The sequence below is a fragment of the Erythrolamprus reginae genome, chromosome 11 (genome assembly GCF_031021105.1).
Source record: "Erythrolamprus reginae isolate rEryReg1 chromosome 11, rEryReg1.hap1, whole genome shotgun sequence".
NCBI lineage: Eukaryota > Metazoa > Chordata > Lepidosauria > Squamata > Dipsadidae > Erythrolamprus > Erythrolamprus reginae.
This window is the reverse complement of record NC_091960.1, coordinates 19,851,284-19,866,373: the sequence shown is the minus strand read 5'-3', so window position 1 is coordinate 19,866,373 and position 15,090 is coordinate 19,851,284. Positions and strand designations below refer to the sequence as shown.

At 42.8% G+C, this 15,090-nt stretch overlaps 1 protein-coding gene across 1 annotated transcript in view; it reads left to right on the top strand.

Moving 5' to 3' along the window:
* Positions 1–14,588, top strand: part of LOC139174263 (potassium voltage-gated channel subfamily KQT member 4-like) — a 389,569-nt gene extending 374,981 nt beyond the window's left edge. Inside the window, exon 14 of the mRNA XM_070764531.1 lies at positions 11,570–14,588. Within this exon, the coding sequence (XP_070620632.1) occupies positions 11,570–11,788 (219 nt within the window). The 3' untranslated portion in view covers positions 11,789–14,588. The remainder of the gene's footprint in view (positions 1–11,569) is intronic.
* The last annotated feature ends 502 nt before the right edge of the window (positions 14,589–15,090 follow it).

Sequence of the window (15,090 nt, the reverse complement as noted above, 5' to 3'; positions counted from 1 at the left end):
CGACGGGGAAGGAGGCTGAACCGCAGATATAACATTGGGAAGAAGGTGCAAGGAATCGCGCGAGGGGGGGATAGCGGCGGTGGTTTGGATTAAGCGATCGTAATCCCCCAAAAGGACGAACTCCAGCCTCGGAAGGCCAATGAACCGATGGCTATGAAATTAAGGCTTTTCTTTGAGAGAGAGAGAGAGAGTGGGGGATAGTCGTCGTCGGAGCGCTAAAGACCAGGGCAGAGAAAGCGCGAGCTGCATGCGGGAGAAGCGGAGGAGGAATCAGGCAAGCCGAATGGGAGCCTGTTCTGTGTGAGTCCGTTCCGGGTTTTGCTTACAGCCCCGGGCATTAGCAATAGCAGCGGCGGCAGGAGAGGCAGCCCTTTGCAATGTGGTCCGCCTGTCTCGGCACTTGCAGAGCGAGGATGTAGAGGTGGGTTTGCGGAGGAATTGCTGGCGGGGAATGGAGCGAGGGAGGGCAGGGGAGGGATTCCCATTCGGCTTGCCTGATTCCTCCTCCGCTTCTCCCGCATGCAGCTCGCGCTTTCTCTGCCCTGGTCTTTAGCGCTCCGACGACGACTATCCCCCACTCTCTCTCTCTCTCTCAAAGAAAAGCCTTAATTTCGTAGCCATCGGTTCATCGGCCTTCCGATGCTGGAGTTCATCCTTTTGGGGGATTACGATCGCTTAATCCAAACCACCGCCGCTATCCCTTCCCTGGGTCTTCCCCGCCGCCCATGCAAAGGGGAAACCCCAATCTTCGCCTCCTCGCTGCTGCGCCGCTAAAAGGACCCTTTCAATTTTTTTTCCAATGTAAGACATACCCCCATAATAAGACATAGGGGGGCTTTTGGGGGTTAAAAAAAAGTAAGACACTGCCTTACTATCGGGGAAACACGGTATATCTAGGGACAATAAGGCAACATAAATGTAGGCCTATGCCTCCTTGGGGGGGGGGCAAGGCCCGGCTCATTCAAGCAGCTGAACTTCTCACGATGGCATCGAGATTCAGCCAAGCTATACCATCCCCCATACCGCAATAGGTAACACCCGACGGTTTTAATCAGTGGGGCATTGCGTTTTGAAATGGGGAGGAAACGGTTGGAATGTGAGACCATTTTTACATGAGGGATTGAATGCCCGGACACAAGCTAAACAAGGCCCGGGCCTCGTGGAGGCTACAGCACCGCGAATGCGCCTCCCCGAGGCGAATGAAATACGGTCCAAATTTGGTCAGGTAAGGAGACAGAGTATCGGGGGGTGGTTTACTAGACATGCCACAGCATCCTCGCACTGCTTCGTAACCACGAACGACTTGGGATGCAGCAAGGCCTGCACCACAGTGCAAGGGAAACGGGCGGATCGCCGAACAGAGGCCCCACCAAGCCCTGACCCCAGCTGAAAGTGAAAACTAGTGCACCCCCCGGGGGATGCCTGATCAAAGGGGTTACCAAAAAATGGTGCACTGCAACCAGAACAACTCCATCCACCCCTGGGAACCACCCGATCTCGTGGGGCTGCTCAGCAGCGCCGCGGAACCGGCTGGGAAATGAAAGGCGGGGGGGAAAGGCAGCCAAATCCATCCATCCGCTCCACCCCAAATCCATTGCTGCCGCCTCTGCCAACGCCTCGGGAGAAAGCCGGCCACGTAGCCACAGCCGGCTATGCCTCCAGCCGCCTCCTGAGAACCGCCTGATCCTGGAAGCTAGCAAGGCACGAAAAATAAATGGAATCACCCTGCACGCGGCCTGCCTAAGGCCCACGCCACCTGGAATTCATCGCTGACGAACACTGAATATGTCCGCTTCTTCTGGAGCCAGGGGGCGAGAGGCAGGATGCCTGGGCATGGCCCTTTTTATAGGGCATGCCTGGGTGCGCCCCCCGGCAGGTGAAGGTGACACACAGAAAGCGCGACGCGGCATAGTTCCCTCTAAGCTGAGCAGTGAGCAATCGCTCACTTAAAAATCATCATCAACTCAGAGTTTTCCAAACCTGCCCAGAAGCCGAGAGGGAAAGAGTGAGAGGGAAGGAGAGAGAGAGGAATAGAGGAAGAGAGAAAAACAGATAGAAAAAAGAGAGGAAGGGAAAGAGAAAGAAAAAGAATGGGAGTAAGGAAGAGAGAAAGAAAATCAAAATCTCGTTTGAAACTAGCTCAACTATTTAAGTGGCATTTTGATATTGATAGAGTTGCCCTATTATGAGCTCACTGTTATAGACACACAGTACAGTATTTTATTTTGAAATTCTCTGAGGCAAAACAGGGTGGGGTTTTTGTTTGTTTGTTTGTTTGTTTGTTTGTTTTGTTTGTTTGTTTATTTATTATTTCCGTGCCGCCCAGTCCCGAAGGGACTGCCGCTCAGACACTATACTTTTCCGCCCATCCCCCCAAAAAATTAGATGGAACACTGGCGATGCCTGTGCCGCGATCTCGCGATATGTAGCGAGATCGCGGCAGTAAGGACGTGTTGGGCCAAGTTCTTCCTGGCCCCAGTGCAATTTCGGGTAGCCATTAAGTTGGCTGCTCGTGCATATGTGGCTTCCTACCATACAGACAAATTAAGCACTGCACCAGATTGACATTCGACATTTTGGAATTTTGCGAGGCTAGATTTTACCCTGCAGCCCTGAGAGGAGGACTGCCCTTAGAATGAGTAATGGGAGGCAAAGAAAAGAGCAAACAAATTGTCCTAGCCTTCTTAGATGCCCCAAAGGCCTTTGATAATGTAGCCTGGCAATATTTATGGGAACTGACAAGGGAACTTAAATTTGGAAACAAATTTGAGAATTTAATCCAAAACATATACACTACCCAAGCAGCCAGGGTGATAATTAATAACTATTTGACGGAAGCATTTAAGATCAAGAAGGGTAAATCAGGGTTGCCTGATATCCCCCCCCTCTTGTTTATTCTTACACAGGAAATATTACATAACAAAATACAAAATAATAATGAAATAAAAGGAATTAAAGTTAAAAAGGAAGAATTCAAATTACAGGCCTATGCAGACGATGTAGTACTTTTCCTAGAGGATCCAATAAATTCAGGTAGAGAAGTTATTAAAGAATTAGAGATTTTTGGGGAATTTTCTGGCCTTAAAATTAACAACAAAAAACCAAAATATTGGTGAAAAATATGATCCCAAAACAGATAACAGAATTGGAAGAAATTACAAATTTTCAAATATCTTGGAATAAATATAACAAACAAGACCTCAACCATTAAGTGTTGTGGTTACCTCTGGCCCAGCTCCTGCCCCAAGGACTGTGGATGTGGGGGAGACATCCACATGCTGCAGGCCTGTTTTGCCCCCGGTGGAATCTGATGATGAAGGCTCCTCTGACCAAGAAGACATGAGTGACAGGGAGGAGGAGAGTGTGGCAGACAGCTCAGAAGGAGATCAATTATCTAGCTCCTCCTTGGATTCAGAACAAGAGTTAATGATACAGCCAGGCATGTGGAGAGCGATGCATAGGCAACAACAACTGAGAGATTATTATCAAAGAAAATGAAGCTACCTGTGGTTGGGTGGGGCTGTGGTAATTAGTGAGGCTGCTATAAATAGCAGCCTGTGGGTTTGGCCATTGTGGAGGATTATCTGATCGTTGTGTTTCATGACTGTTTTACTGACTTTGACTTTTTGTGTGCTGATTTTTCCATGCTTTGAAACTAAACCAGAGCAAAGTGTGTTTCACTTTGTGAAAGAAGGACTTTGAATTGCCTCATAGCTGCAAGCTAAGTACCACAGGACTGATAAGGGACTTGTATAAATTACCAGTTTGTTTGGAGATGAGTGCTCTTTGCTATACCAAAAGAGGGCTTAGTTTAAGTGAATTTTCATTATAAAGAACATTGTTTTGAATTTTCAAACGTGTGTGTGTCTGAAATTTGTACCTGTGAATTTTTAGGAGGATTGTATCAGAGAGCCCGACAGAACATTAAGAATTATGATAAGATTGCACAGGAAATTAAAACAAAGTTGGAAAAATGGGGGGACCTACAAATATCATTTCTAGGCCAGATAGCAGTAATTAAAATGAATATTCTTCCAAAATTACTTTTCCTTTTCCAAATGGCACCTATTAGTATAAATCAAAAATACTTTAAGGAAATTTATTTATTTATTTATTATTAGAGTTGAAAGGGACCTTACAGGTCATCGAGTCCAACCCCCGCTTAAGCAGGAAATCCTACAGCACCCCAGTCAAATGGCAGTACAATCTCCTCTTGAAAATGTCCAAAGTTGGGGAGTTGACAACCTCCGCTGGCAGGCCGTTCCACTGGTTGATATCTCCAGGTTGAATCTTTCCTTGGTCAGCTTCCAACCGTTGTTCCTCGTCTGGCCCTCTGGTGCCCTAGAAAATAGTGTGACCCCCTCCCCTCCATGGCAACCCCTTAAGTACCTGTATACAGCTATCATGTTCCCCCTAGCCCTTCTTTTTACTAGACTATCCATGCCCAGTTCCAGCAACCTTTCCTCGTATGGCCTGGTCTCTAATCCATTTATTATTTTATTTTATTTTATTTTATTTTATTTTATTTTATTTTATTTTATTTTATTTTATTTTATTTTATTTTATTTTATTTTATTTTATTTTATTTTATTTTATTTTATTTTATTTTATTTTATTTTATTTTATTTTATTTTATTTTATTTTATTTTATTTTATTTTATTTTATTTTATTATTTTATTTTATTTTATTTTATTTTATTTTATTTTATTTTATTTTATTTTATTTATTTTATTTTATTTTATTTTATTTTATTATGCCATCCTTCTCCTTACAATATGTTAGCAATAGCACTTGTTAACAGAGCCAGCCTATTGCCCCCACAATCCTGGTCCTCATTTTACCCATCTCGGAAGGATGGAAGGCTGAGTCAACCTTGAGCCAGTGATGAGATTTGAACCGCTGACCTACAGATCTACAGTCAGCTTCAGTGGCCTGCAGTACAGCACTCTACCTGCTGTGCCACCCCGGCTCTATCATTTTAGTTGCTCTTTTCTGCACCCTTTCCAGAGTCTCTATATCTCTTTTGAAGTGTGATGACCAGAACTGGATGCAATACACAAGGTGTGGTCTGATCAGGGCCTTATAGAGTGGTATTATTACCTCTCTGGTCTTGGAGTGTATCCACCTGTTCATGCAGTTTAGGATTGTGTTGGCTTTTTTAGCCACTGCTGAACATTGCTGGCCCATGTTTAGCTGGTTATCCACCAAGACTCCAAGATCCCTTTCACAGTCACTTATGATGAGTGTGGTTTCGCCCAGTTTGTATGCATGTTTTGGGGTTTTTTTGCCTAGGTGAAAGATTTTACTTTTTTCTACATTGAACTTCATTTTGTTTGTTTCGGCCCATTGTACAAGTCTTTCTAGATCTTTCTCTACCCTGTGCCTATCCTCTGGGGTGTTAGCTAATCCCACCAGCTTGGTGTCATCTGCGAATTTAATTAATTCCCCCTCTATTCCCTCGTCTAGATCGTTGATAAACATATTAAAGAGTACTGGGCCAAGGACTGATCCCTGTGGTACCCCGCTGCCTACCTCTATCCATGTGGACTTAGTCCAATTGAGGGCTACTCGCTGGGTGCAATTGGTCAGCCAGTTTTCAATCCATCTTGTTGTGTTACTGTCGATCCCACTCTTCTTTACTTTGGAGAGTAGAAGGCTCGGGTCCACCTTGTCGAATACTTTGCTAAAGTCTAGGTATATTATGTCCACTGCATTTCTCTGGTCAATTGACTTGGTCACAGTGTCGAAGAATGAAATGAGGTTGGTTTGGCATGATTTGTTTCTGACGAATCCGTGTTGGCTGGGGGTTATTACGTTGTTCGATTCAAGGTGTTGACAGATCTGTTTCTTGATTATCTTTTCTAATATTTTCCCAGGAATAGACGTTAGGCTGACCGGTCTGTAGTTTCCTGGCTCTGCTTTTTTGCCTTTTTTGTAAATAGGGACCACGTCAGCTCGTTTCCAATCATCTGGTAGGTCTCCTGTGATCCAGGATTTTTGAAAGATGTGGTTCAGTGATGACATCAGCAAGCTTCTTTAGGACTCGGGGGTGCAGCCCATCTGGTCTTGGTGATTTGTATTCATTGAGTTCCAATAGGTGGTCTCTTACTGTATTTTTATTAAAGTAGTGATTTGTTCCGGTTTTGATTTCTGCAGCTGTGATACAAACTCATTGTTTTGTTGTTTCTTTGTGTGTGGAAACAGATGCGAAAAAGGTATTGAGCAGTTCTGCTTTCTCTTTATTGTCCGTTACTTCTGTGCCGTCTCCTCTTTTTAGTGGACCAACTGCTTCCTTGATTTTTTGGGGGGTGTTTATGTGTTGGAAGAAGCTTTTTTTATTGTCTTGGACTTTTGTTACTAGGCTTACTTCGTACTGGGCTTTTGCTGTCCTGATTTTTTCTTTGCAGATTCTGGCTGTTTGTTGGTAGTCTGCTTTGCTTATGTGCCCTTCTTTCCATTTTTTGTATCTGTCTTTTTTTCATTCAGTTTGTTTGTTAGGTCTTTTTGGATTTTGGGTGTTTCATTTTCATCGGGATAGCAATGTTTTGGGCTTTTGTGATCGTGGTTTTTAAGATTTCCCAGGCTTCTTGCGTGGTTTTGCCTTTTAGGACTGTTGTCCAAGGGATCACTCTCAAGTTTTCTCTAAGTTTATTGAAGTCTGCTTTTTTAAAATACTAAAGCACCATCCACATTTAGTAATCGCCTGATTAGAAAATCATTATTAAAAACCTGGGCTGACATAAGAAGGAGATACTATACTCAAATTCCTAGACGATTGTCCACCATGGAAGCAATTGTTTACCCTAACATAATCGACCCCACTAAAACCCCAAGTTATAATGATATTCTGCACCCTAATGGAGAATTGAAAACTAGACAAGAATTAGAACTACAAAATATAAAACTTGATTGGTGGATATATTTACAAATCAAAACCAGATATAATAAGGATCGAGAAACCCCTGGAATTAGTATAATGACCCATACATTGGATAAGATACTCACAGGACAAGATGATAAATTAATCAGGAAATTATATGTATATATGTTAGAAACAGATAAGATAGAAGACACTGTCAAAGAACCTATGATTGCATGGGCCAAAAATGCCCAATACAACATACACTTAATTGACTGGGAGAGAGCTTGGAACAACATCTGCAAAATCACAATGTCAGCAGCTTACAAAGAAAACTTTTATAAACTTCTTTACAGATGGTATTTGCCTCTGCAAAGACTAGCTAAAATCTACCCCAACCTCAAAGACCCATGTTGGAAATATGGGGGAAATGGTATAGATGGATCCGCAATAAAAAAAACAAAATTGACAATATACAGTATAGGTGTAAATGCAAAAGACTAAGTAATATCAACATTCCATTATATGTTGATAAGGATTTTATTTGTACTGTATTTGGTTTGCTCATGACACAATGAAAGGAATTGTAATAATGATGTGATAACAGAAACGGTATTGGATCTGTAAGAACAACGATTTGACTTTCTGTTTTAATTAATAAAAGCTTAAATAAACTTTTAAAAAGAAAGAAAGAAAGAGGGCGAGTCAATCTATGACTTCACCACCCGCCTCAGAAGCATTTTAACCAAATGCAAATTTAAAGAGTCTGAAGTTAGACAGGCACATAGACAGGCTCATCTTTGGCATGCGGAACACGACACTACAAAAAAAATCCTCATAGACGAAGACGCCTCCTTGCAGAATGTCCTGAAGGCAGCCAAAGCATCTGAAGTTACTGATGCTTCAGCAGCTGAGATCAAAAGAACAGTTACTACAGTAAATCAGCTGCAATCAGAAGTTGACTAGGCATGGAGGTCCCAGAAGCTGAAGGAGAAGACGCCAGCCAAGAGGATGACTGATGCCTGCAAATCCGAACAGACAACACTCGGCTCCAGCAAGACATCCCCAGATGAATAAGATGCGCAGGATGCAAAGGGAACCATCCACCAGCTAATTACCCCTTCAGAAATGCCATCTGCCCCCATTGCGAGAAAAGAGGACACATTGCAGAGGCTTGCCACTCTGTCCTGCCTGATGACTACCCACCAGCGACCAGAAGCAAGTGAGCGCATGGGAGCAACTGGCAGAACTGAGATGCTACATCCAGACCCAGCTATTCCAGAGGTAACGCCTGCAGACCAGAGAACTTTGAGCATGAGCCCTACCGAGGTAACAACCAAACATTTGTAAATATTGCCTCTTCATCCGAGAGGGGCAAATTATCTGTTTCCCTATTCTTAAATGGCCAGCCCTGTGAAATGGAACTGGACACGGGATCAAAATATACCATCATACTCTGGAAAAAGCTCAAATGATACATGCCAGGATTACAGAGAACTCAATTAGACTCTGTAACCTTGGGGATAAAAGACTTCCAGGGGAACAGGATTCCGGTATTGGGGCGAGTGGGGGTACTGATATCTTTTAACTTTGCCTGTAGTTGTGGTTAATGGCCCCAAACATACATTATTGGGATTAGAATGGTTACAACCATTGGGCATTGAAATAACGGAGCTCCACAAAATCCATGAAACTAGCAATGTTGACTTTGTTAAAGAATTTCTGGAGGTATTCTCAACTGAGTTGGGCACATATAAAGGCACACCAATCTCCTTCTATCTTAACTCAAAAATACCCCCATTAAGATTAAAGCCGCGTAGAGTGCCATTACCGCTGCTCCCTAAGTTAGATGCCCAACTTGACAAGCTAATAGCACAGGGAGTGCCAGTAGATTACTCTCCCTGGGAAACCCCCTAGTCACACCTCTGAAGCCAGAGTGTGTGCAGATTACAAACAGGGCTTTACAACATAACGCATACCCCCATCTCAATAGTTCCACATCTGTTACACTCACTGGGAAGTGGATCAAACTTTGCAAAGCTAGAATTAGCTCAAGCTTATCAACAACTCCACATGGAAGAAGGTAGGCAGAGGGTACCACAGGGTTCTGTCCTGGGCCCTGTGCTCTTCAACATTTCATCAATGACCTCGATGAGGGAATAGAGGGGGAACTAATCAAATTTGCAGATGATACCAAGCTGGCAGGGATAGCCAACACCATGGAGGATAGGCTCAAAATACAGAAAGATCTAGATAGATTAATGCTGTGGGTCCAAACTAACAAAATGATGTTCAACGTCGAGAAGAGTAAAGTCCTTCACCTAGGTTAAAAAAAAACTATACAGTCTGGGAGGAACCCTACTCAGCAGTAGTGACTGTGAAGTGGATCTCAGAGTCTTGGTGGAGTCTCAGCAATGTGCAGCAGCGGCTAAAAAGGCCAACACAATCCTAAACTGTATCAACAGCGGGAAACACTCTAAGACCAGAGAGGTATTAATACCACTCTGTAAAGCCCTGGTCAGACCACAACTAGAGTACTGCATTCAGTTCTAGTCACCACACTTCAAAAGAGACATAGAAACTCTGGAGAAGGTGCAGAAAAGAGCAATCAAAATGATTAGGGGACTAGAAACTGTTCTGATTTCAGGCTCATGCAGATAATAATTGGAATAAATGATTGCTCAATACATCTGATAGTAAAAAACAACTTCTTTATTTCTCTTTGTTATCTTCTGAAATACACCAACGTTGCACACAGTGTTTTTCTTCCTCATCTCTATCCTTAGCAATTAAGTAGATTAGCCTGGTAATAATATAAAAGCATTCCACAAGTCATTCTAAAATTTATGGGTTAATCAGGGCTAGCCAGAAATCATAAAAGCAGGCAAATAAATCACACAATGATTAGCTTGTCGTGCCCCCCCCCCCAATCTTGGAATGACAAGATTGATGAAATCAGCTTCTCTTCCATTTCACATCCGGATGTGAGGTAACTGATTAATTGTTCAAACCTCTGGCAGTGTTCCCTCTAATTTTTTTTTGGGTGGGCGGAAAAGTATAGTGTCTGAGCGGCAGTCCCTTCGGGACTGGGCGGCACAGAAATAATAAATAAACAAACAAACAAACAAACAAACAAACAAATAAAAAACCCATCCTGTTTTGCCTCAGAGAATTTCAAAATAAAATACTGTACTGTGTGTCTATAACAGTGAGCTCATAATAGGGCAACTCTATCAATATCAAAATGCCACTTAAATAGTTGAGCTAGTTTCAAACTAGATTTTGATTTTCTTTCTCTCTTCCTTACTCCCATTCTTTTTCTTTTTCTTTTCCTTCCTCTCTTTTTTCTATCTGTTTCTCTCTCTTCCTCTCTTCCTCTCTCTCTCCTTCCCTCTCACTCTTTCCCTCTCGGCTTCTGGGCAGGTTTGGAAAACTCTGAGTTGATCATGATTTTTAAGTGAACGATTGCTCACTGCTCAGCTTAGAGGGAACTATGACCTCTGGCGAAAAGCCGCATAATTTTGCACGATTGGGTCCTGACATGCTAGGAAGGGCAATGCCCACTCAAATGCAGCACATTTGCACAGATTTATAATAAAAAAAACTTTCATGGCATCTCTAGCAATATCTTCTGGAGAGGAGTTGAAAAAGTTTACACATTGATGAAGAAGTGGGGTGACTTGATTTCTTGCCCCCGTAAAAACTGATGGCTTAGCTAAATAAATATTTGGCCTTGGTTGAACTATGATCTCTGGTTGGGGCAGGGCTACAGCATTTGCTGCAGCTTGATTCTGTTGCAATGTTATAACCTGGGCCTGTAAAATAGTGATGGTTTGCGTTAAAGCAATAAATTCATTCATTAAATTGCCCATCCTGAGGTTTGTTTTCTTTTTGTGGGATTTCGTCAATACTGTTCTGATTTCAGCCTCATGCAGATAATAATTGGAATAAATGATTGCTCAGTGCATCTCATAGTAAAACACAACTTCTGGGAGTTGAAGTCCGCAAGTCTTAAAGTTGCCAAGCTTGGAGAACCCTGGTCTGGAAAGCAGTTCTGATCATCGTAAACATTGTGCTGCCCCCTGTATTCACATGACTTTTAATTCTGCCAAGCATGCGATTTGCTACTTTTTTTGCTGTTTTCTGGCAACTCATTAAGTGTTCTCTTAATGATTACATGGATTGCTTAATGACCAGAGCAACCATTGTGAAAACAGTCATAAAATTGAGTCCAGTCACATTGTGACTTGCTTAATGATTGCCCCAAAATTCGGGGTCCAACTTGTGATTGCTATATGCACATTACAGCCCAATTTTGATGATACTTTTGCTGGGTATTTTTCCCGGAATAAAACACTCAGCCTATAGTGGAAAATGGAATAATGGAATTTGCATAGTTAAAAACAAAATTAAAGACTTTCTGCCCGAAATCTAGAAAATCTCAGACCCCCCTATATTAATGCTAAAGCTTTGCCCCATTTTCACCGTTGCCTTGTCAAATTCTTGGATATCTCCCATGCCTTTTAGTTTATACATCTGAATTACCTTCATTGTATAGCTGCTGATTTTGAAGAATAAATGTCCAGCCTCATAACTTAGATCCATGTTTTAGAGCTTGGTGAGTTTCTCATCTCTCTCTTTCTCCCTCTCTCCCCCCTCCCATCCTCCCCCCCTCCCTTCCTCCCCCCTCCCTTTCTCTCTCTCCCCAGGTTGAATCTATTGAGCACAAGCTGGACTTGTTGCTAGGCATTTACTCCCAGTGCCTACGGAAGGGTTCAATCAACTCCACTAGCTTGACTGCTATACCAGTTCACAGTGGGGAACCAGACATCACTTCTGACTATCATAGTCCTGTGGACCATGAAGACATTTCTGTCTCTGCTTTGACCTTGAACATCTCCCGATCAGCTAGCACCAACATTGACTAATATGGCCTCTCCAGATTAGCTGTGTTACAGCCACATACCAGCTACATGAGGAGAGACTGAGGGGGAGTCTTTCCTTCAAAGGAGGACTTAGGAGACAATTCCTGACTACTCTTATGGACCATGCTCGATTGAGCTGAAATCTTTTCCAGCCTCACCCTGTTGGTGTTTCCCAATCAGATTCGTCTGCCTGTGCACCAGAACGATCACCTCAACTTTACTTGAAGTCTTCCAATTGGGGGCAAAGCCACTAGCACCGGAGCATTTAGAGCAAATGTAGACAAATGGTTAGGTCTCTGAAACAGCAGTGTGGTCCCAGCAACCCATCAGCTGTCAGACGTAACTACACCAGTGTTTCTGGACTTCCTGCAGTGGTCGTGATAGAATGTAAAACTCAGTCAAGCAGCTTTCTCTGTTTGGAGGCAAGCCTTGTTAGCCTGAAGTCATGGACAAATGAATCTGTCTTTTGCCTCTCAGCCTCCTGTAGTCATCTGCCATGGTTCCCAGTTAACTTCAGGGTTTTCAGGTGCCTCCAGGTTACCGAGGTATTCAATTCTCTTTTGACAAAGAACAGTCAAGATGAAATGGCCACTTTGGATGCTTGAGTCATTATGGAGGTCAATCCATCATGGAAAACCATGCCAATGGTGACAGCCATGAAATGACAGCCACTGATTCTATACTTTGATTTTACTGGGCAACCAGGTTGGCAATGCTTTTTTCTTCAGCTATGCAAAAGCTATGTTACTCTTTTCTTCAGCTGTGCTCGACAAGGGACGTTGCAACTTGATATGAATGTAGTTTCTTGTCTTTGCATTTAGAAGCAATTAATAACTGGCAATGTCTAACCCTACTCTTGGCAGCCTTGAAGCACCTTTCTATTTCTCTTTTAGCTCCCTGCTCCACCAGGTAGCAGGCATCACTTTATGCCCCCCCCCTTCCCCAGGTTCATGAGCACACAGTGGAACTTGCCACTTAATGGAAACATGTTTAAGGGGAGATGGGTACCACTATATGCAACTACCTTGAATATGCAACCTGAAACCAATATTTAGCAGTGGTTAAGATGCCTTCTCTGCCTAGGAAGTAAGCAGGGATTTGGGGGCTCTATGTGTACTCTTCGAAGGAAATCCAATTTAGGTAGCCAAGAGTAGAATGTGTCCTGGTGTTCTCAGGGGGAATTTCATCAGTTTGCTGTCTCTGGAGGGAGAATTGAGTATTGCTCTCTCCCAGGAAACTGTGTGCGTGTATTTGTATATGTGTGTGAGTTTCCCATTCATTCAACAGCAGTGAATTAAGGTAGAATTTGGCTCAGGTACTATACCTTTGTAGGTATAATTGTAGAATTATCAGTGCTCTGGCGTAGCTTTTTATTAGCCCTCCCCAAGCTGAAATCCTCCAATTGGGTTAGATGATATTTCTAATATAACTACTTGGGCTTTTGAAGTTTAATATATCTGGGGTCCACAGGTTGGGGGATCATTGCTTTAGACTCAAATTTCCTACTAGCTATGAGCTATCCTTTCATTGGTAGAAGATCCTTGGATTGTGATTTCCATCCAGGGTTTTCCCGGAGGCATTCTCCCTTGCAGTTTTTCTCCCCTGTAATGTTCCTCAAATCTTAGCAAATTTAAGATATGCACTTCAACTCCCAGAATTCATCTGGGTAATTCTAGGAGTTGAAGTCCAGACATCTTAGAGTGGCTAAGGTTGAGGAGCACTGTTTTAAGATATGAAGCATCATTGTTCCAATTATTCCATTATTTCACCTGCCTGTCTGGTGATACCTTTCAGATTTCACCTTCCTCCTTGCCCATCTGCATGAGTTTTAACTTCTGCAGCTTTCATGGTGGACTTTAGTCCTAAGTATGCTTTTCTTGGGAAAGATCAATAACACAAGCAAGACCATCTTGGCACATTCGGGATTTAGGAGCCTGCATTTGAAAAACAGAAAACTCTTAAGTTTATGTTGAATACAATGTAATGTATGAATAGATCATCAGCCAGGATTGCTTGTGACTTTGTTGAGTCTCTACTCTTGCGCCTAGTACAGATTGTGGTTATGGTTTTCACTCGGATTTTTATTTTAACCACAGATCCATCCCAGAGCAAGTTCTAAGTCCAAACAGCTCCTTCCTTCCAATCCTTTTGCTTGGATCTCTGCTTAGCTACCAAATTCTGCTCCTTAATGGGTTATCTTGTAAACCTTAAACAAGAAAACCAACAGAAGTCCTGTTTTTGTATTGAATGTCTCATTTGCCATTCTCATCTTTATTTGCTGCATAGATACTGGTTTTCCAATTGTATTGAGCTATAACTTGCATGGCAGCTAGCTGGGCATTATGAGAATGATGATGGAATATATCTAGAGGGCATCTGGTGGGAGAATGCTAACTTACTGGAAGAGAACAGAATTAAATCTGGAAGACTTTCCCATTTTCTCAGAGCTTAACTCGGCCTACACCATTGTGGTTGAGTTGTTCCATAGAACACGCCCAGCTTTCATTTCACAACCTCCTTTAGGCTGCATGTCCAAAATCTCCCACTTGCCCAACTGCATCTTCACTTTGCATGTCCATGCATGTGTCTTGAAGACATGGTGAGAACTGTTCCTAGCTTCTCCCCCAATCAAAGGATGACTCTTCTCCTCTCAATGCACTAAACACACCTCCTTGGAGAGTCCAAAGTCTTCATCCAGGATGGTCATCTCCAGAGATAGGGGAGGGTCTGCATGGTGGAGGGCAAGAAGGGGTGGAAGGGAGCAGGGGATGACTTTGACTAGCCAAAGACAATAAGGTGGGCCTTGGGGTAGTTTTTCCTAATAAATTTTGTTTTTGAGACAATGCATAGTTACCTCACTTTATTAACTTATTAATTTATTTGTTTCAATAAAATTTTCAGTAGATGACTGCCTGTGTATGTCATTTTATTTATTTTATTTATTTATTAGATTTGTATGCCGCCCCTCTCCAAAGACTTTTGCTCATGGGAAATTGTATGGGATCTTTGTTTGGAAGAAATGAATATCTGGAAAAGGATGGCTCTTTAATTTTTCTAAAATGAGATGAAGGGCCGGAGAACGGTTGTCCTCTGACTTGCTGTTACAAGGCTGAGGAAGTGGTCTGGGAAGGAAAGGCACTATGGTTGGGTGGTAGAATAAAAAGCCTCCTCCCCCACCTCCACCTCCTCTTCTCTTTCTCCTTCTCCCCCTTCCTCTTCTTTTCCTACTCCTGAAGAGAAGATTGGCACAGCAGCCAATATTTTCAAACATAAATGGAGGGCTGGCTGTCAAAGATCCAAACTGG